Source organism: Ctenopharyngodon idella, chromosome 10 (assembly GCF_019924925.1).
Source record: "Ctenopharyngodon idella isolate HZGC_01 chromosome 10, HZGC01, whole genome shotgun sequence".
Lineage (NCBI taxonomy): Eukaryota > Metazoa > Chordata > Actinopteri > Cypriniformes > Xenocyprididae > Ctenopharyngodon > Ctenopharyngodon idella.
Window position 1 is genome coordinate 5,940,980 of NC_067229.1, and position 22,881 is coordinate 5,963,860.

Below are 22,881 nucleotides of genomic sequence, written 5' to 3' on the forward strand. Positions count from 1 at the left end.
AGGGTTCTACTGGCTTTTGTCACATTAAGTCGCACAAAAGCCAATAGAAACCTGTGTTAGGTTTAAGAAATTATAAAGGAGTTTTATTTTCAGTTCAAATAAACTCTGAAAGATATCTGAGATGATTATCTGTGACTATGTTGTGCTGACTCTTTATTTCCAGGTGTGTCTGGAGTTCATACAGATGAAACAGAGATGATATCAGTGATGGAGGGAGATTCTGTCACTCTAAACACTGATGTTACTGAAATACTGAGAGATGATCTGATACTGTGGACTTCTAGACTCAACAGTTCAGACACTGTTATAGCTGAAATCAATAAACAGATCATCTCTGTATATTATAGTAAAGAGAATAATGAGAGATTCAGAGACAGACTACAGATAGATGAGCAGACAGGATCTCTGACCATCACAAACATCAACAAATCACACTCTGGACTTTATAAAGTACTGATCAGGAAAGAAGATGTCAAACAGAGGAGTTTTAATATTGCTGTCTGTGGTGAGTAAACTGAATTAATCATGTTAAAAAGTTTTCATTTTAAATCAAATTCAAATCTGACCATGTGCATTTGTATTTATTGATCTATGATGATTGAGGATCTTTACACATATCTGTAAATGATTGTTTCTGAAATATGTTTTCCTTTCATGTTTTTTAAGGTATTCTGACTGTTCCTGTCATTATCAGAGACTCTTTGCAAAATTCTTCATCATCATCAGGATCATCCAGATGTTCACTGCTGTGTTCAGCTGTGAATGTGAGTCATGTGACTCTCTCCTGGTACAAAGGAAACAGTTTATTGTCCAGCATCAGTGTGTCTGATCTCAGCATCAGTCTCTCTCTACCTCTGGAGGTGGAATATCAGGATAAAAACACCTACAGCTGTGTGCTGAACAATCCCATCAGAAACCAGACTCAACATCTGGACATCAGTGAACTTTGTCAGCCAAATTCAGGTACGTCAGTATTAGGGGGTTTTCACACTGGGCACATTTACACATTTACTGTGTCCGAGTCGTTTTCACTTTCACCTGAATCATGAAACAGTTCCATTGTAACCGAACTCAGGCCACCTCTAGCTCCAGGTTTGGTATCACAGTGTGCTTTTTTCATGCTGTTTTGAACTAAACTGTCAGTGTGAAAGCCCTCTTAAGGGTGTGTTCACATTTGGCATGTTTGACTGGATTAAAATGAACCCTGGTGCGATTGCTCTGTTAGTGCAGTTTGAATAAGTGTGAACGCAGCCATCTGAACCCTGGTGCACACCAAACAAGCGGACCGAGGCCGCTGAAAAGATGGTCTAAATGTTTTTGTTTTTTTTTTGTCCAGAACAAACGAACCAAGCGAACCGAACTAGAAGTGTGACCACACCCTTAGAGTCCATAATTGGTCCTGTTAATGTCATGCTGGTTTATCTTTCAAATGTTTGATGGTTGAACTTGTGATATCTCTCACACATTTGAGCATTTTGAATAATTACGCCGTTTACATGCATGTGCTGTTAAATGCATTTGAGACAGGGTTTCCGAGCACATTATATGAAGGTTATATTCTTAACTATAAATTATAGAATTTCATTTGAGCTCAATTTTAATTTTATAGAAAAGCTCATACTAACAGCAAGCCTTCATAGATGGTCGAGTGTGTACTCGCATCAAACAGATGAAAAGTTGCTCTTTTGTTTTATAAAGTAAGCGTTTTAAAGCACATAATATATAGCATCCCAGCTAACAGGAAAAGTTCCCACATCTTGTCTTTCACTAATGTTTAAGGTTAAGGTTAATGTTTTAAGGTTATGTAAATGTTAAGATAAAACATTCTTTAAATAACATTTATAGAATGTTCGTATAACATTATTAATATTTGATATATGTTGAGAGAAAATGTTCTGAGAACAACATGTTTGAAGCATCCATTTTGTTCTTGATGAATTTTAATGTTGACCTTCTTGGAAAATTACAAATAAACGTTCAAAGAATGTTGTACTGTGAGTAACAGTACAGTTAGGAGAATGTTGTACTAACATTATGTAACCTTTTAAATGACATTCTAATCATGACAAGAAAACTGGAGATTTTAATGTTTCAGAAATCAGTGTTTCCACAACATTTGTATAACTAATTTGTTAACTGGGATATAGCTATTCAGTTTGGAGGAGAACACTGAGCAAGATTTGGAATAATATGCTTTTTCAATACAGATTTTTTTTTTTTGTCTTGTTAATCATAAATTACGGATTAATAACTGATCATCAAAATAACTGTTAATTGCATTAGTTAAGACCTGCTGTTTTTCATCTTTGTTGAGACTCACTTACAGTAGCTTAATGACTGTTTGTGTTTTATCCACAGCAGAATCCAACCAAACTTCTTTTCTGCTTGTTGTATCTCTGTTGTTACTGCTGCAGCTCACTGTTTTTGTCATGTTGATCTTCTGTCGCCGCAGGAAATACACACAGGAAAAACAAGACGGCAAGTATTACGTATAACAAACAAATAAACTTGCAAAAGTAGTCCTCAGAAATCCTGTTACCACCATTTCAGTTTTTTAAATGTTCTTTTTTTTTATTGTATACATTATTATTAAACAGCTCAGACTAATGAAGAAGAGGTTGATTATACTGAAGCAACATTTATTAAACACAGAGCTCCAGATATGGTAAGATACGTATGTTATTCTCTTATATGAAAGTAGCCCACAGTTTATTTGTTTGTCTTGTCTACTTTTTTTTTTATGTACATGATGTTATATAATTAAAACACTCACATAATACACAATTTAAAAAAAATAAATCTGTATTTAATTGTTCTTAATGTGCTGATGCTTGTTTTCTTTTGTGAAATGAGTAATGAAATCATCCCTATGAAAGTTCATTTCATTACAGGAGGCTGATGGACGAGATCACACGGTGTATTCAGAAGTCATTTTCAGATGATGAATATTCAGGCTGTTTGATCATTTATCATACAGATCAGTTTATTACAGGACAGATCATGTTGAGGTTTATGTCAGTATGTAGCAAAGCTCAAAACCTCAAAGTTAAAGTACAAATGCACTGATTGAAGCTCTGTTTGCTACTGATGACTGAATTTCAGCATTTCATTTTTAAGCATTTTCTAAAAGAACTGAATCTTTACTAAGAAAGAACACATGTCTGGAGAATACACAACTGATAAAAGGATATGACACTTTTTTTCAGAGACTCCATACACATATTATGAGGCCAAATGTGTTCAGTACTGTATGTGTGTTAATGGCTCCCTCTGCCGACTGTATGAGAGACTTACAGGAATCAATGTTATAATGGGTTTGGCTGGTTAGCATGGTCATGTTAGCCTCTGCTAGTAGATAACTATAACCACTGTCTGTGGGACAAAAAGCATCTTTCAAAAGTTTAAATAATTTGACTGAATCATTTCAAAAGCTCTGCTCTATACTAAAGACAAGATCATTAATACAGGTAATTTTTAATTTATTGCTGCCTAACAGTATTTGTAAATTATCAGTTTAAGATGGTAATCTCAGATTCTTTACATTATTGATGTCATGTGGTGTAAACTGTGTAGGAATTTGATGAATGTGATGCATTTAGTTTTTATTTTCAAAGGTGTTGTAATGTAAAACATGGTAAATAGTGCACTATTTAACAAAAAGTTTTTGCAATGTCCATCAGTATTATTTATGTTTGTATAATGCGGTTAATTTATGGACACCAGATGAAGCTCTTGAGAAAATATGATAAACGTCAGTAACATCTGAACGAGTATCTCAGTTTAGGAGTCTCAATGTGACAAACCCAGTTCAAGTGATTTAATGTGACTGATTTTAGTTTTAGCTTTATTCAGATTGTTTGAGTGTAGTAATTTTAGCAATGTGCTGAGGCCCAATGGCTGCCTGTCACTTCTTTATTATTATTTTTATTTTTTTGGCTCTTGAGCCTTTTTTTTTTTTTTTTGTACTAGATATTTTAGGCAAGAAGTGGCTTGTGTATTTACTGAACAAACATTATTAAACATTCTCTCTGCACTGATTGTGAAGCTCAGATGTAGAGGTTGACCAGGAAACAGCATCAGTATCTCTATAAAATGATATAGGCTACTGCTGTCTTTGAATTCTAATCTTATTTAAATGTATGTATCATCTTTTATGTCAATTTCTGAAATGCAATCAGTAAATTCAATTAGAATCATAAGACAGGGCTGTTACCAATCCAGTGAGAATAGTATCATCAAAACTCATGCTTGTAAAACTGTTTTTGAAATTGTAAGAGTTATAGTTTTTGGTGAATCTGAATCTCTTGAAGGAGAGCTCTACTAAATTCTCTTTTTAATTAATGAAGTAAATTGACTGTAAATAAAGTCTTTTCTGAAACATTCTCTCTGTACTGATTACGTTTATTATTATGATTTTCCCCACCTTATGCTACACTAACAACCAGATGGAGGGAAGAGTAATAATCGGCGAATATTATTAGCTCCTGTTGCAGCCACTAGAATAACTCATTCTCCCCAGCAGAGGTCAGTGTCACAACAGTAATGACCATCAATCTTCAACTGTGTTTGGACGTTCAGAGTCAGACTTGCGCTCTGAGTTCAATGTACGTGTTTTCATGTATTGTGTAGATGTGGGTTAAAACACGATTGTGTGTATATGTGAGTGTAAAATGTGTGGTTTGTTTTCTCAAACACATATAAACCTCATAATGAGAACATCAGTGTGTGAAAGATCAGCTCACAGTTTAAATGTGCTCTGTTGTAGTTGAGTAAAGTGTCAATCAGAATGATTTTCTCTCATCTGTTCCTCTTCCTGTGCGGTGAGTAAATATGAAATTACTTTTATAGTTTGTTCACTTTTTATTAGTATATGTGGAGTGTTTACTGACACAGAGTTTGTTTAATAGATCATCTCTGTATAAATAACATAATTTTGTGTCTGGTAAACTTTTATATAATCTCTTTAGGTGTGTTTGGTGATTCAGATGGAGTGAAGTCAGTGTCAGTGATGGAGGGAGATTCTGTCACTCTAAACACTGATCTTACTGAAGTACAGAGAGATGATCAGATACTGTGGACATTTGGACCTCGAGAGACTCGCATAGCTGAAATCCACAGACAGAACATCTAGATGCCACTGGCACAACATTTGAGAAGAGCTTCCAGATGGACAGTCAAACTGGATCTCTGACTATCAGAAACACCAGATCTGAACACACTGGACTTTATAAAGTAATTGTCATCAGCAGAGGAACTTTATATAAGTTTATTTCCTCTTATAATTTAATTGAAAGTTATTGCATAAAGACATTTGAAAGAGATTCATCATGAAGTTGTGTGTGTTCCAGCACATGTTGACAGCATGTTTTGTCGTCAGATCTTGTGTTATTGAGGTCAGTAAATGCAGCATCTGAACTGAACGCATGTGGTTTGTGTTCATGAGAGTGAGATGTGCCGTTTATTCTCACAACCACAAACAAACCTCTTGGACTCAGAAATAACCTGAAATAAGAGTTTTCTAAAGAAGACCAATTCAGAATGATGTTGTGAAAGAAACATTTTTATGTCTGAGATGCACAGTGAGTTTCTGAAATATTAAGAGGAAGATAAAGAATTCATTGAACTTAGTCAGCAGAGCACAGACAGAGAACAAACACCACGAAAACCAGTTTGATTTTGATATAGTAATCTAGACTTGAGAATTAGCTGAACTGTTTAATCAGGAAGTCGCTCTTCTGTGTCTGAAGTGACTCTCGGCTGGACGTTTGTTTCTGTCACGATGTCCTCTCATCTGTGCGCTCTGATCCTGTTTGTCCTGAGTGGTGAGAAACTCTTCATACTTTTAACACAAATTCATTTCTTTATTTCCACAAGAGATAAAACTGCATGTTTTACCTCTTATACATGATTAAACTCCAGGAAATGAGATTATATAAAGTCTTTGTCTGGAAATATTATATTTTTTAGGTGTGTTTGGAGTTGAGATAGATGAAGTGAAGTCAGTGTCAGTGACTGAGGGAGATTCTGTCACTCTACAGACTAATGTTACTGAAGTACAGAGAGATGATCTGATACTGTGGATGTTTGGACCTCGAGAAGCTCGAATAGCTGAACTCTATAAGCAGGACATTGATATGTTTAACAGTAAAAAGATATTCAGTGACAGACTTCAGATGGACAGTCAAACTGGATCTCTGACCATCAGAAACATCAGATCTGAACACACTGGACTTTATAAACTACAGATCATCAGCAACAGAGGAACTTTATACAAGAGATTCAATGTTACTGTCTACAGTGAGTGAATAAATTGTACTTTTTCTCTGATGTATGAGTTTAGTGTTCGGCAGAGACAGAAAAACATCACTGATGATCATTTTTATTTATTGGTTACTACAAAATGAATGATGTTACTTTTATGTCATATTTTAAATGTTTGATTAAAAAATAATTTCATTATTTTAGTGTAGTACTGATTTATAAAAATAAAAAAAAACATGAATCAGGAAACTCTCCTCTTGTGTTACTATTGGATTTTTTCGTACTCAGAAACATCCATCAAACTTTACAAATATTTGTAACTTCAGATATCAATTATAACTTTCAAAGTAACTGTGTCAGATTCTTTTCTTTAGTATCTTGCAGTTATTGTGGCACATCTGTGCATATTTTTTCCATTTATTGACTTAAAATTATTAAACATCTTCAGATACTTCATCAATAATATATATAATATATATATACTAATAAATCTGTTCTTTGGTGTTTTCCAGCTCATTTGCCCATTCCTTTCATTACCAGTAACTCTTTATGTTCATCATCAAATTGTTCACTGCTGTGTTCAGCTGTGAATGTGAGTCATGTGACTCTCTCCTGGTACAAAGGAAACAGTTTATTGTCCAGCATCAGTGTGTCTGATCTCAGCATCAGTCTCTCTCTACCTCTGGAGGTGGAATATCAGGATAAAAACACCTACAGCTGTGTGATCAACAATCCCATCAGCAACCAGACTCAACATCTGGACATCACTCAACTCTGTCGGTCATGTTCAGGTACGTCAGCAGCAACATTTTCAACTTATTTGCTTTTGAAATGTACAGTACTGTCAAGATGAAGTCTGACTGAAAGGAGCAATCATTTTCTCTTTGTTTATTACAGATATGATCACACATTCATATTTCATACTCATTATAACAGTAGTTTGTGTGCTGCTGCTGCTCATTTCTGCATGTGTGTTTTATTGTTGCTGCAGGAAATACAGCCAAGAAAAACCAGAGGGCAAGTATTACTATTATTAATAATTATTATTAATACTTTTTTATGCAATTTAGTTTTACAACTAAGAGCCTAAATTGAATTTTAAACATGTTTTAATAGTTCTAAAATGAAAAGTATGCTTATTATAGAATATAAAATATATCATTATGAAATGACAGAAAGCAGCACCTGATGAAAATCTCCATGTGTTTGTGCTTGTAGATCAGAAAAGCCTGTCAGAATACACAGAGATCATCTACCGTCTTCAGATCTGACACCACTCATCACTCATCATTAATATTCATAACAGTAATGTGAAATTCAAAAACAGACTCCTGATGGACAGTCAGACTGGATCTCTGACAGAAACATCAGATCTGAACACACTGGACTTTATACTACAGATCCTCAGAGAATCAATGTTACTGTCTATGGTGATTAAAATATAGAAAATACAAAAGAAGTATTGTTATTTTATTATGCATTTAATACCCTCTTTTTATATCATTTAGTATGCTTATAATTTTTCATTTCCATTATCATTTATATCATTTGACATCGTTTGGATGCCTATTAATTATTGCATTATGTTTCAACTAGTTTCTGATTCATATCATGTTTATGTATCACCCTTGGTTTAATTATTTTCTTGTTTTGTGCAAGTTTAAAAGTATTTCTAGACAACTGAAACAGAGCGAAGCGCTTTGTGTAACCACAATAACAAAAAACTTCACACTGACCTTCTTCCGAGAGGCCCATATCTATCTACTAACTATCTATCTCTATCTTGTTTGTTATCTTGCAGTACTCATTATATCATTTGTGACATATAGTAACCACGTGCAGATGCTAAACTCAGAATGACGTTACACTAGTATTTCACTTCTCTCCTGAGAATCTCATCTGTGTTCTTCTTCTATTTGCTTCCCCAATTAATCACTAATTAAAATAATTCCTTCATCACCAAATATCAATGTCCAACTTGTACTGTCTGCTGATTCCACTTGCATCAACAATCTAACAAAACACAGCCGTGTAATCGAGTACTAAAATGATGTGCATGAATCACTACATGATAAAGTGACCTGTGAGTGTTACATGTCAAGAACTTGAGATCTAAAGCAGTGATTTTCAGCCTCTTTGACTCAAGGTTGCCCATTATCCACAGTCCCCCCATTTTCAGTTATTTTGAGACCCCTTGAAAATTTGCTGTAACGCCCTGGTTGCAAATCACTACATCTAAAAGTTTATTTACAATTTTGTCATAATCAAAATGACAGTCCCTTAAAGTATCATAAAACATTTCAAATATTCACAATATTTCCCAAAGCATTTTATATAACATGTTTGACTATATTAGTTATTTCAAAAGCATGAAAAACCACTTGTCCTCTTTCACCTACTTTCATCTACACCATAACATTTACTATTATGCATTTTTACTCAATTTCCAAATTGTTTAATGTTAGTTTAAATTACTTTAATAAAAAATTAAATGTATAATTATTGTTTTTAATGTCAAATTTTTTGAGAATTGTTTTTTCTTCTTTTTTTTGTAGCAGTTTCACAAGAGTTTCACAGGATGTGGTTTGAAAGTGAGAGATGGAGGAAATGTAAACTGTCACACACAACACAGATTTTTTTTTTTCATTCTTTGAAAGGGATAGTTCACTCAAAAATGACCATTATGTTATTGCTACCCCTCATGCTGTCATAAATTTCAGAATTTCTTTCTGTGAAACATAAAGAATATATTTTGATAAATGTCTCAGTGTTTTTGTTCATACAATGTAAGTCAAAGTGGGCCAATGTTGTTTTGATAAAGATAAAGTGCTGTGGTCTTCTCTAAGACTATTGATTGTATGGGGTTTGCATGTGTGTGGTTTGGAGAGCTTAGGTGAAGAGCAGCTTGTCAACTTTAACATCAGAGTAAACAGCTTTACTGCAAACTAATGTTGAAACTAGAAATACAATGTTATGTCACGTCAGTTACGCTTTTTTTGTAAGTTGAATACAGAAGGCGGTCTGGTGGAAGCTAGATATTTTACTTTATAACTTCTTAAATATGGATATTTCTCTTACACAAATGCAGCGCGTCGCTTCAGAAGGCCTTTATTAACCCCCGGAGCCGTGTGAAGTACATTTATGGATGGATGATGGATGCACTTTCTTCACCTTTGTACTCGTTGGCCATTATAAAGCTCAGATGTGTCAGGATATTTATTAATATATCTCCGATTGTGTTGATCAGAAAGATGAAAGTCATATACGGCTTGAGGGTGAGTAAACCTTGGGGTAATTTTCATTTTAAAGTGAACTAATCCTTTAACAAAAGTTTTCAGCAGATTTTTTTGCAGCGCTGAATTCTTTTAATTGACAAAAATTTCCTGACATGAAAATTTGAGAAATAGGTAAAAACATTTGGGGCTTTAGCTGCTAAAAACATTTGGGCTTAAGCCTCGGAAGCCTAACCCTTGCGCCGCCCCAACCACGATCGAGTCGAATGAAGTCTGCTGTTAGTCAACCTCTTTCGCTTTTCCATCAGAAGTGGTTGCAAGTTTTATGCTTCCAAATTTGAGCTGTTAAAGAAGATGGTTTACACATTTATCTATTTTTGCTTGTGGCTTTTAGGTGGTAAGTTATGCCTTTATGTTTGTCTTCAGTTTTTGTAGTCATATATAATATATTCATTTATATATAGTATGAATATTATATTATGTCATTTTTGACAGTTTATTTGAACTGTTTAAATCTTTTGCAGATTTTAAGTTGACACAGCAGCAACTTCAGTCAAATACGGTGAAAATACCGTATTCGACCAGCTCACCAACAGTAAACGGTAAGTGTGAGATCTTGACAAAGAGTGACAAAATCCTAAAATAAAAGATAAACCAATAAAACTAAAACGTACGACAGTTGAGGTAGATCCACAGGTGGTGTATTTGTGAGTTAGATGGTAGCAAAAACAAAACCAAGTAGGCCTAATCACAGTCTGATATTGATCTAAATAAATATAGATAATAGACATCCAGTTTAATAGTAGTCTGTCTACAGACCTACACCGCTTTGTGAAGAGCCAGTCTCAAGGTCCAACACACTTCTGAATGGTCAGTGCCAGATTTCATAATTAATTTCAGAATGGTATGGCATTTTCTCTAAGGCAAGTTTACAATTATGTGAAACACCTGATTGGTAAGTGTCAATTCGGTGGCACATGTCCCTGCTGGTTCGTACCACTTTAATTAGAACATTTCTTTTTTGTTGTTGTGGCTATCAATCTAAATAGTTCTTTTATAATTCCAGATGACACAGCTGAACTGTCAATGTGTTGAGTTAGAAAAACAAATGTGTATTTACAATATGTATTTAAATACACTGTAAAAAATGATGTATAAAAAAGAAAATTACAATAATAAATATGAACAAAAAAATACACAAGGGGCCATGAGGCATATATAAAATAAAGAAGCCTAATAGTTGTTGTAAAAAATAACTCTGGGATGTAATAAACCCTATGTTTGAAAGCAACTTATTATTAAATGTCGTTCTGCTGTTAAGTGCATATGTTACACCATCTACTCTACATAATGCACAGCAGACAGTGGCATGTGTATTGGAGGTCCTATAGCATACAGCGTCACGCTCCGCACAATGTCAGTGGCACATGAAACAATTGGCAAATGTCACAATTTTTAGTGGCACATTCCACTATCCGCTGGCACATGCCAATGACAACCGGATGTTCAGTTGTGCCCCTAAGCATGTGCGTAAGATGTCATGCACCTTAATGTTAATACCGTCCTTCAATTTATTCCCATTCCTCTCTCCCACTTATCTTGCACTGTGAACGCAGGCAGGTCAGTGAGTTATGGTTATGGGCAGGCCCGGGTCCAGAATCAGATACTGTTGGTGCTTCTGAAATTAGTGAGGATGCTGTAATAAAGTGCAGATGTAATGTGTCTGCAACGGCTCCACCATAACAACAGGGTACAGTGAGACATTTAAGATTTACTTTTACAAATAATTGAAATTTCAAAAATATTGATACGAAAATTTGAAGATTTTTCTATGAATCTATTAGTCTGCATTTACGTTGCTCGATGCGTATCTATTTTGACATGTCATATTTTTGTCCAGTCCATATGGTTATTACTATGTCCGTCAATCATTGCTATTTCGAAAATGAATCCCGCATTTATGTGTGGATGTCACTTCCGAAACTTCAATGAAGTTGTCTACACTGCACAATGAATCTCTTACTTACATCATGTCATGATAGGATTTGCGAGTGTGCACAACTCTGCACTGACAAAAAAAAACTCTGGTGTTTTGACAGGTCAGTGTATTCTGACTATATTAGACACCCCTGACTGCCTGTTGATCAACAAACATGTCTGTGATTGGACACATTGCTCACCGCTGCAAAAACACGTAATTAGAAACGTGATGTTCTTCAGAGCTCAAACACAAATACGCACTGGATTGTTTTTGCCAAATCTGTTTTGTCCATATTATTACAGCTACAACTGAGCAAAGTTATTTGTTTTTCAACAGCAATATTTTACATAATTTTATAATAAAAACACAGCACCAGTCATTAGCTCCTTTCACAAATACAGTCCTTACTGGTAAATTATTGGCAGCTCATTCTTATTTATATTAATTTTGTTTAGAAAGTTTATAATGAAACTCATCAAACATTTTTGACTTGTGCTGCACAATTCCATATCAATCTATCTAGCTAGATGAATTTGAACTGTTACAGGATGTTTCTAAAGTGTCAGAGGAAAGAAAAGGACTCTTATCTATCTAATCTTATCTAATCAATCCCTCTGACCTTGAAAAACAGATCATCAGCAGCAATGCATCCTATAGGTGCTCTTTTAAAAATGCACAGCCACAAAAATGGCCATTCATAACAAAGAGCACACTTTAAGTTCACATCATCATGATACTTTTTTTCTTTTTTTTTGTTGCTGTTGTTTTTGTTTTTTTCAAAACTATAATCTGTGATTTGTTGTTGTTGACTGTTTTCTTCCAGGTGTTTCTGTTTATACAGATGAAACAGAGATGATATCAGTGCTGGAGGGAGATTCTGTCACTCTAAACACTGATGTTACTGAAATACTGAGAGATGATCTGATGGTGTGGACATTTAGACTTAAAAATTCAGAGACTCGTTTAGCTCAAATCTCTGAACAGATCATCTCTATATATGATTATAAAGAGAACAATAAGAGATTCAGAGACAGACTACAGATAGATGAGCAGACAGGATCTCTGACCATCACAAACATCAACAAATCACACTCTGGACTTTATAAAGTACAGATCATGAATGGAGTGGTCAAACACAGGAGTTTCAATATTGCTGTCTATGGTGAGTAAATCATAATTTCTTTATTGTGATCTCGTATGTGGATGATTGAAGTCTGTTAGTGTCAGGAATAAGCCTATCTTAAGAAGAATCTTTGGTCAATTTAAAATAATTTTTGTTATTTTATATCAATAACTTATGCATCAATTTGTCATTGATTATGCCTCATTTTTTCCAGTCTTCATTGAATTCAGTGTGTGGCCAGCTACCCTTTTTTTGTTCATTACCTGATTCATCCTAAAATAATTTTTTTAGCTCCTCTACCTGTTCCTGTCATCAGTGATTCTCCACAAAACCCTTCAGTATCAGAAAGATCATCAGGTCAGAATTGTTCACTGCTGTGTTCAGCTGTGAATGTGAGTCATGTGACTCTCTCCTGGTACAAAGGAAACAGTTTATTGTCCAGCATCAGTGCGTCTGATCTCAGCATCAGTCTCTCTCTACCTCTGGAGATTCAGTGTCTGGATGATTCATACAGCTGTGTGGTGTCTTATTCATTCACCAACCAGACTAAACACCTCAGCATCACTGATCTCTGTCGGACGTGTTCAGGTACATCAACAGCAACACTTTTAACATATTTTTAATATTTCTAAATGCGCAGTTCATAATTTCTAGATGAAGTCTGACTAAAAGGATTGATCATTTTCTCTTTGTTCATTACAGAAATGACAGAGAGTTCATTAAATTTCATGCACATTATAACAGTAGTTTGTGTGCTGCTGCTCATTTCTGCATGTGTGTTTTACTGCTGCTGCAGGAAATACAGCCAAGAAAAACCAGAGGGCAAGTATTACTAACTGACAGGACAAATAAATACTCTTTATATGCAAATTAGTTTTACAACAAAAATCCAAAATTTAATTATTAACATTTTAAGTTTTAAAATGAAAGTATGCGTATAATAATTTATAATATATGAGATCAGTGTGAAATGTCACAAAGCAGCACCTGATGATAAAAACACTGAAAATTTCCATGTGTTCATTTTTGTAGATCAGAAAAGCCTGTCAGAATACACAGAGGTCATCTACCATCTTCAGATCTGACACCACTGATCATCTCCTCATTCAACACTGACTTCACCAAAAACATAATGCGGTTTTTAACAAACAACAAGGTTTTTAGGTTAGATTTGTGCATTAACATAAAAGTGTAAAATGCATCTGATATAATGAAATTAAATGTGTTCAACATGTAACTTACAGCCAGTAGATGAATCTGCCTACTAAAATATGAATTGTACTAAAACAGACACAATTAAATCAATAAACCTTTGATTTCTCATTTTGGTGTTTTATGATGCCTTAATTAAATGTTATTTAATGTTCAGCCAATCAGTATATGACTTATTCAAAACATTTGAAAGAGATTCATCATGAAGTTCCAGCACATGTTGACAGCATGTTTTGTCGTCAGATCTTGTGTTATTGAGGTCAGTAAACTGAACTGAGCGCATGTGGTTTAATGTTCTGGCCGGATATGTGAGATGTGTGTTTGTGTTCATGAGAGTGTGAGACGTGCCGTTTATTCTCACAAACACAATCAAACCTTCTGAGAACCTCTTAGACTCAGAAATAACCTGAAATAAGAGTTTTCTAAAGAAGAGCAATTCAGAATGATGTTGTGAAAGAAACATTTTATGTCTGAGATGCACAGTGAGTTTCTGAAATATTAAGAGGAAGATAAAGAATACATTGAACTTAGTCAACAGAGCACAGACAGAGACAAAGATGACTAAAACCAGTTTGATTTTGGTTTAGTAATCTAGACTTGAGAATTAGCTGAACTTTTTAATCAGGAAGTGGCTCTTCTGTGTCTGAAGTGACTCTCGGCTGGACGTTTGTTTCTGTCACGATGTCCTCTCATCTGTGCGCTCTGATCCTGTTTGTCCTGAGCGGTGAGAAACTCTTCATACTTTTAATCAGCAAAAAGAAGCATTTATTTAAACACAAATTCATTTCCACAAGAGATAAAAATGCATGTTTTACCTCTTATACATGATTAAACTCCAGGAAATGAGATTATATAAAGTCTTTGTCTGAAAATACTATCTTTTTTAGGTGTGTTTGGTGATACAGATGAAGTGAAGTCAGTGTCAGTGACTGAAGGAGATTCTGTCACTCTAAACACTGATGTTACTGAAGTACAGAGAGATGATCAGATACTGTGGATGTTTGGACCTAAAGAGACTCGAATAGCTGAACTCTATAAGAAGGACATTGATATGTTTAGCAGTAAAAGATACTTCAGTGACAGACTTCAGATGGACAGTCAAACTGGATCTCTGACCATCAGAAACATCAGAACTGAACACACTGGACTTTATAAACTACAGATCCGCAGCGACAGAGGGAACTCAGACAAGATATTCAATGTTACTGTCTACAGTGAGTAAAGTGAAAATTTACTTTTTTTCTGATGTATGAGTTTAGTGTTCGGCAGAGACAGTAAAATATGTCTTACGATAATTTTTATTTATTGGTTATAGGGAACTACAAAATGAATTATTTTATGTCATATTTAATTGTTTAATTAAAAAATTGACTATTTTAATGTGGTACTGTTTTGTAAAGAGAGAATCTAAAAGAAAATGCATCAAGAAACTCACCTTCCTGTGTTACTATTGGATTTTTTCTTGTAGTCAGAAATATCCATCAAATTTTATAATTAATTATAAATTTAGAAATCAATTATAATTTTGAAAATAACTGCTTCAGATTCTCTTCTTTAGTATCTTGAAGTTATTGTGACAAATCTGTGCATATTTTTCCATTTATTGATCTGAAATTATTAAAAATCTTCAGACACTTCATCAATAATAAATCTAAGAAATTATACTGTATTTATAATCTAGTGTCTACACTGTAAAAAAATATGTTTAGATTTAAGTAAACCAGTTTATTTACCCAGTCTATTTGAATTGACAAAATTTAAAAAAGTTATCTCAAATTTTGGAAGTAAAACTTCCAAAAAAGTGTTTTTTTTTCTTCAGTTTTTTTTACAGTCATCTCTTCCAGCTCCTCTGCCTGTTCCTGTCATCACCAGAGGCTCCTCACACTGTTCATCATCATCATCATCATCACATTGTTCACTGCTGTGTTCAGCTGTGAATGTGAGTCATGTGACTCTCTCCTGGTACAAAGGAAACAGTTTATTGTCCAGCATCAGTGTGTCTGATCTCAGCTTCAGTCTCTCTCTACCTCTGGAGGTGGAATATCAGGATAAAAACACCTACAGCTGTGTGATCAACAATCCCATCAGCAACCAGACTCAACATCTGGACATCACTCTATTTTCTCTGTTCATTACAGAAATGACAGAGAATTCATTTCATTTCACACTCATTATAACAGTAGTTTGTGTGCTGCTGCTGCTCATTTCTGCATGTGTGTTTTACTGTTGCTGCAGGAAATACAGCCAAGAAAAACCAGAGGGCAAGTATTACTATTATTACTAACTGACATTTTGTAAACATTTTGTAAACATTTTACATGATGTAAACATTTTAATAGTTCTAAAATGAAAAGTATGCTTATTATAGAATATAAATATGTATCAGTGTGAAATGTCAGAAAGCAGCACCTGATGTTAAAAACACTGAAAATCTCCATGTGTTTGTGTTTGTAGATCAGAAAAACCTGTCAGAATACACAGAGATCATCTACCGTCTTCAGATCTGACACCACTGATCATCACTCCGATTATTAATATTCATAACAGTAATGTGAAATTCAAAAACAGACTCCAGGTGGACAGTCAGACTGGATCTCGACCATCAGAAACATCAGATCTGAACACTCTGGACTTAAACTACTGATCCTCAGCAACATCAGAGGAACTTCATATGTTTACGGTGATTACAATATGACTTAAAGATTTTTAAGAAATGAAAATAGTTGAGATGAATGAGAAAATACAAAAGAAGTATTGTTATTTTATTATGGATTTAATACACTCTTTTTATATAATTTAGTATGCTTATGATTTCCATTATCATTTAGCTATATCATGTTTGATTGCCGATTAATTATTGCAATTATTTTTCAACTAGTGTCCGCTCCATATCCGATGTATCACTCTTGGTTTATTTTCTTATTTCGTGCAGGTGTAAAAGTATTTCTAGACAACTTAAAAGAGGGCGAAGGGCCTTGTGTAACCACAATAACAAGAAAACTTTACACTGACCTAATTCCGAGTGAGGCCCATATCTATCTATATTTAACTTGTTTGTTATCTTGCAGTACTCGCTACATCACTTAAGACTTATGACACTTGTACTTCACTTCTCTCTTGAGATCTCATCCGTATGTTTTTTGTATTTGCTTCACCAATAAATCATTGATTAAAATTGTTCCTTTATCCACAAATGTCATTGTCCAACTTGTATTGTCTGCTGATTCCACTTGCTTCAAAGAGGATATAATGCCGCCATGTTGATCACTGTGAACTATTTGTCCGTCTTCAGACTCATCTTATTCAAAGGTTTTATTCACTAACTACAAAATGTATACTCTTTTGTATAATCTCATTCGACTGAAGAAAGAAAGACAAACATCTTAGATGACATTGGGTGAGTAAATTATCAGGAAATTACTTTTCATTTAATTCTGAAGTGAACTAATCCTTTAACACATCTATTTAATGCGCCTGTGGTTAGATTTGAAAACATCGCCCACTGGTGGTGTCTCTGTATAGCCTACCTGTCTTACTGAAGGACCTCTAAAAACCAGCCTATCAAATTGGCGTTTCAAAACACTATTTGCTTTGAAACGTTTGGGAATCATTTGTTTTGAACCAGTGATGCGGAGCGTGTATCAAATAAACTGCAAAAGTCACGTGATTTCAGTAAACGAGTTTTTTTCTTGTTTCGAAACGTGTTGAAATTTCAATGGTTATGCCTATAAAACCTTTTATACAGACATTTCATATTATTAGGTGCTTTGTAAATTACACAGAATAGATTATACTCTCAATAAAACATTTGCAATGTGTTTGTAAAAGGTGTTTTTATGCATTTATGTGCTGAGTTTTTTGTTGCATTTTCACTTTTCTGACCAGCAGGGGTCACCAGCGTGTCGCGTTTCGAACGCTTCGAAACAGGGAATCATTTTCCGAAGCAATTGATTCCATTAATTTAAAGTGTCGAAAAGCTTCGTTTATCTGGTAAAGTTCAGTAAGACAGCACATAACTAAAAAAACCTGATGGGAAAATGTGTTTTTGAGAGAGTTGATCAGAAAGATGGCCTGTAAACATAAACAAAACAAAACGTTTTGATACAGATTTGTATAGGCTATTTAAATATATATAGGCCTATATGTACAATGTAATATTAGAACAACAAAAAGTCAGACTGATGATTAGGTTACATTAATGCTCCTCCTGAAATTAATATGTGTGTTCAACATAGGCTGCGGCTGGATAAGATACGAGGGTTGTTTTCTTTCCCCCCCTTTTCCTTTTTCATTGGTCTCTTTCTATCACATGATCATAAACGGTTAGTTTTATTTCCTGTTTGTTTTGCAGTCAGTGGGTGAGTAACTAACGCTTATATTCTGTTGACATTATAAATTATATGACTATAAACTACTGTTACGAGATATCAGACTCAGACCGATAGTTAGTGGAAATGAGGATCTACATTATTGCAGCAGATGGTAAAAAACGGTTAGCCTAAATAATAAAGTAGTTTGTGAAGATAACAGGATCGTAATAGAGTTTACAGTTTTTGCCGTTTGATGGTGGAGATCGTGAATGAGAAGAGATGACATGAGGATACACACACCTCGACTTGATAGCTGTAAGGTAATCTTATAATACACACAGGTAGACGAACTGGAGACGCTGGAGATTATGTGACACTAAAGCTTCAAAGTGTGTATTGTTTTCAGAGAGACACGTGATCAACGAAAAACGTAGCTTCTCTTTATTTCCAGTCACGTGAATGCTTCACTGTCGGGATGTTTGGGAACCCAGATCACTATTTTACAGGTTTATGGAAGTTCAAGTCCATTTACTAACATATATTATATGACCATATATTCTGCCATATAAGCAGTATAAAGAATATAAAATAATTAGATCACCATTTACTTATTATTATTACATTGAATTATTTGCAGCACGTTAATATGTGAATTTTATTATCAGAAAATGGAACATTTTTCCAGAAACAACTAGAGATGAGCTTTAAGAGGCTTCATTTCTCAATCCCTAGCTGGAAACATGAAGGAGTAGCACACAGGAGGGAGAAAAAAAAAAGCTGGAAAAACCGTTTGAGCCTTGAGACCAGGCAGTGAGGATAGGCGAAGTGTGTGCTTATATGTGTGTCTGGATGAGGTGAAGATCAAATGCAGATGTGGATGATGGCTGAATGAGTGCAGGTGAGAACCAGGAGGGATGCTGGGAATTGTAGTCCAGAGTGTGAGTGAGGTAGCGTAGCAGTGAAAGAGGACCGGTGCACTCGTGACAACCTCATTGCCTTTGTTATTATAAATAAAATATTCACAAAATTCATTAACATTGTTATTGTCATGCTTTTACAACAAATGTCATGGTAAAAGTTTAGTTACTGTGTATATCAGCATATACTGTACATCGTTTTACTGCAGGTATGGTGGAATTATGTGGTTACTTAATTAAAATCATGGTAGTTTCCATAAGGGCTGTTTTGGTCTTGTAGGTCGATGTGAGCCTGTAAACATGCAAGTCTTTAAAAGCTTTCAGTAGCTAAATATCAAACAAAAAACCTGGTGTTTCAATTTTTGATGTGATTTGAATGCAATTTTTGAATACAATTTGTGCACCATCTATTAGTCATTAAAATATAATTAATTGTGATGCACATTTTCATCAGTTCATTTATGAATTTTTATCTGTACGTATGTCTCGAAGAGAAATTGCAGTTGGAATAAGTTTAGATTGTACATTTAGATTTTATGACATAAATGAATGGAATTTTTTTTGTTGTTGTTGTTTTTCATGGTTGTTTTGCACAAACTTTGCATAACTGCTTTTGCATAATAGACTTTTAAATTGTTAGCAGCCTGAGAAATGAAACTTTCACTTGGATCTTAAAAGTTATTTGCATAACCGTTTTCATAGAGCTGAAGGGTTCACCTTGTGCAATAACTGACTGATAAACATGTTTTTGCACATTTTTAGAGACAGCAGAGGAGGACTCTCTTCACTCTGAACTCAGCATTTGTAGCATGGATTGACCTCATGCTGTTTCCATTTATGTTTATCAATTCTCATGGTGTCTATTCAGTATTTGACCTAAAGTTTTTAGTTTATTTTGTTGCTTGTTTTGTCTTACTTAAAATATATTAAAACATATTTCCCAAGGCATTATTATATAACCTAACCTGTTATTAATATGAAATGGTTTATATTATTTATTATTTCAATATTTTAATGTCAAATGCATGAAAAACCAATGTTCTTTCTTCTACAATATGAAATTGACTATTTATGTATTTTACTTATTGTTTTCATTTTGTTTAATGTTAGCTTAAATGGTTTTAGTAAAAAAATAAAGGTATAATGTATTGTTGTATATGTTTTTATAAAGACAACATTTTTTTGAGAATGTGATAGGTTTATGGTTTTTTGTGACATGACTTCACAAGAGTTTCAAAGGATGTGGTTTTTGTAAGTGAGAGATGGAGGAAATGTCAGTCACACAACACAGGCATTTTTTTTTTCCATTCTCTTACAGGTACAGTTCACCAAAAAATTAACCGTTATAAACTTGTATGACTTTCTTTCTAAGAACAATTAAAGTCAAAGGGGGTCAAAGTAGTTTTGGATCCCATTGACTTTCTTAGTATGAAACAGTTGTACATCACAAATGTAAATTACAAATAAAGTGGAATAAATGTAATTAAATTTAAATTGTAAATGTAAATACTCTGCAATGCTTAATTTCTCAGTTTTGTGCATTTTGTGTTGCACATTTCTTGAATATACTGTGTATTTTTTGTTTGTTTGTTTGTTTACAGCGATCAAAATAAACATGCTTTTCATGCACTTTGAGACTTTCCAACTAAGTTACTGAGTCAGAGTGAGATGTTCTGTGGTCTTAAGGCTATTGATTGTATAGGGTACATGCATATATGTGGGTGGGTGGTTTGGTGGGTTTCAGTGCAGGGTGGATTGTCCCTCAACTTTAGCATCAGAGTAAACAGCCTTACTGCAAACTAATGTTGAAAATATAAATACAACAGCGTTTATGGTATGAAGCTAAATCGGCTTTGCAGGTCATGATCTTTATCCTTCACGTGGAATATGACCTTTATGTAAAAAAAAAAAAAAATTTAATTTATCACAATTTTTATTTTTTTTTGTCAAATCACCTTAGGTAATTAATGTGGTTCAGATATATATTTTGAGTTTCTGTTCATTAAACCCAAATTTTTAATTTCAATGAACTTAATATTTTAAGGCAACCACGTAACTTACTTTTTTAAGTTAAACCAACAATCTTTTTTTTTTTTTACAGTGTAACCATTTCTCCTCTTAATCTCCTCCATATCACTTAATACAGCATTCTGTACAAAATTCAAATGGGTCCGGTAAGTTTTCTGGTATGCACCGACTCGTATGATCCGCTTTGTGATGTCATGTCTCTGGACTGGAGCAGACTGTGCGCTCGCTGCGGCGGTTCATGACACTAGCGTGAAACCAGACTTCATTTGCCCCAATGGAAAGCATATTTACATTATTTACTATTGTCTTATTTACTATTACACTGTTCCCTATCCCCTATTTAGTGCACTGTGCCATTCACCATATAGAAAATAGTAAATGTGTGAACAAGTGACCGATTTCAGACACAGCTTCAGCGTCTATTAATTCACAACATATAATTAATTCACAACATATACATATAATTAAATAGAGTAAAGTTTAGCGTATTTGGCCTGTTGTCTGGGGGGAGGGCTCCGAGCTCAGAATTTTGGCCCGAACCCAGAGTACTTCCCCTGGATGTGGTAATAATAGATAGATAGAAGTGAGGAGATGGGGTGGAGGAGGGATGCTGATAACTGTCAAACAAACAGAGGTATATATACTATATTGCCAAAAGTTTTGGCATGCCGCCTTTAAGTGCACATGAACTTTAATGACATCCCATTCTTAATCCATAGGGTTTAATATGGAGTTGGCCCACCCTTTGCAGCTATACCAGCCTCAACTCTTCTGGGAAGGCTTTCCACAAGGTTTAGGAGTGTGTTTATAGGAATTTTTGACCATTCTTCTTGAGGCGCATTTGTGTGGTCAGGCAGTGATGTTGGCGAGAAGGCCTGGCTCGCAGTCTCTAATTCATCCCAAAGGTGTTCTATCAGGCTGAAGTCAGGACTCTGTGCAGGCCAGTCAAGTTCCTCCACACCAAACTCACTCATCCATGTCTTTATGGACCTTGCTTTGTGCACTGGGGCGCAGTCATGTTGGAACAGGAAGGGGCCATTCCTAAACTGTTCCCACAAAGTTGGGAGCATGAAATTGTCCAAAATGTCTTGGTATGCTGAAGCATTAAGAGTTCCTTTCACTGGAACTAAGGGGCCAAGCCCATGGAAACCCATTCCATTAAGCTCTCTACGCACTGTTCTTGAGCTAATCTGAAGGCCACACAAAGTTTGGAGGTCTGTAGCTATTGACTCTGCAGAAAGTTGCCGACTTCTGCGCACTGTGCACCTCAGCATGCACTGACCCCGCTCTGTGATTTTGTTTCAATTGCTTACACACAGCACAAGGAAGTTTGATTTAAAAAAGACAAGTAAACTGTAATAAAATAAGAACAAATAAACAAATGGCTAACAATAGCACAAATAAATGCAATAGAATTAAGATACAAATAAAATAGACTTCTTTATTTTTTTCAGGTAGGTCTAACAGTAGTATTCAGAAATGAGAAATGTGAGCGCGAAATCTGCGGGAATGAGTAGAATTATGCGCAATCCTGCGCCGAAATTCAGACCCAGTCACACCAATGCTATTTAACCGGAGTGAATGAGACGACTGAATGAGAGGAGAAGGGTTTGTCAACTTGCTGTCGGAGAGGAGAGCAAGAACGTGCATTTGTATCGATACTGCAGAAAAGGAGTATTGGAATCGTTTTGTTACATATCGAAATATCGATATTTTTGACGAGTTATATTTGAGAGTTATATTTTCTGTGTGAGCTTCTCCTGTATTCTTTATGCCTCAGTGTATTGGAATCACAGGGGGCGAGGAGCACAAGCTC

The 22,881-nt window shown here is 34.7% G+C and overlaps 2 protein-coding genes and 2 long non-coding RNA genes across 8 annotated transcripts in view; 3 read left to right on the top strand and 1 right to left on the bottom strand.

Moving 5' to 3' along the window:
• Positions 1-2,510, top strand: part of LOC127519824 (SLAM family member 9) — a 29,138-nt gene extending 26,628 nt beyond the window's left edge. For 2 of the 4 annotated variants that reach the window (XM_051907455.1, XM_051907456.1), the window contains exons 2-4: positions 164-505; positions 667-963; positions 2,359-2,510. In XM_051907455.1, coding sequence (XP_051763415.1) covers positions 164-505; positions 667-963; positions 2,359-2,495 — 776 coding nt within the window. In that variant the 3' untranslated portion in view covers positions 2,496-2,510. Of the gene's footprint in view, positions 1-163; positions 506-666; positions 964-2,358 lie in introns of those variants that run through there. The other 2 variants (XM_051907457.1, XR_007931897.1) reach the window with 2 other exon arrangements.
• Positions 1-22,881, bottom strand: part of LOC127519897 (uncharacterized) — a 163,202-nt gene that overhangs the window by 77,520 nt on the left and 62,801 nt on the right. The window lies entirely within an intron of this gene.
• Positions 4,568-13,925, top strand: LOC127519853 (CD48 antigen-like). Of its 2 annotated transcripts, none has more exons than XM_051907517.1 (6): positions 4,568-4,820; positions 4,968-5,822; positions 5,968-6,297; positions 6,774-7,052; positions 7,253-7,278; positions 7,480-9,111. In XM_051907517.1, exons 2-6 carry the CDS (start codon positions 5,780-5,782, stop codon positions 7,573-7,575), a joined length of 774 nt encoding a protein of 257 aa, XP_051763477.1. In that variant the 5' UTR covers positions 4,568-4,820; positions 4,968-5,779; the 3' UTR covers positions 7,576-9,111. The 2 variants fall into 2 exon arrangements, with proteins under 2 accessions (XP_051763477.1, XP_051763476.1); XM_051907516.1 differs by lacking the exon at positions 7,480-9,111 and adding an exon at positions 13,631-13,925 and having other exon boundaries at positions 4,571-4,820; positions 7,159-7,278.
• Positions 17,341-20,666, top strand: LOC127519889 (uncharacterized). Its single transcript, XR_007931936.1, has 2 exons — positions 17,341-18,626; positions 18,853-20,666. It is a non-coding gene; the product is annotated as an uncharacterized LOC127519889 (long non-coding RNA).

What these genes read in the sequence shown, in the direction of transcription:
- LOC127519853 (XM_051907516.1), top strand. Translation starts at nt 5,780, where the DNA reads ATGTCCTCTCATCTGTGCGCTCTGATCCTGTTTGTCCTGAGTG. An exon ending in ATTCAATGTTACTGTCTACA is followed by an intron (nt 6,298 to 6,773) that starts GTGAGTGAATAA and finishes GGTGTTTTCCAG; the next exon opens with CTCATTTGCCCATTCCTTTC. An exon ending in ACTCTGTCGGTCATGTTCAG is followed by an intron (nt 7,053 to 7,158) that starts GTACGTCAGCAG and finishes TGTTTATTACAG; the next exon opens with ATATGATCACACATTCATAT.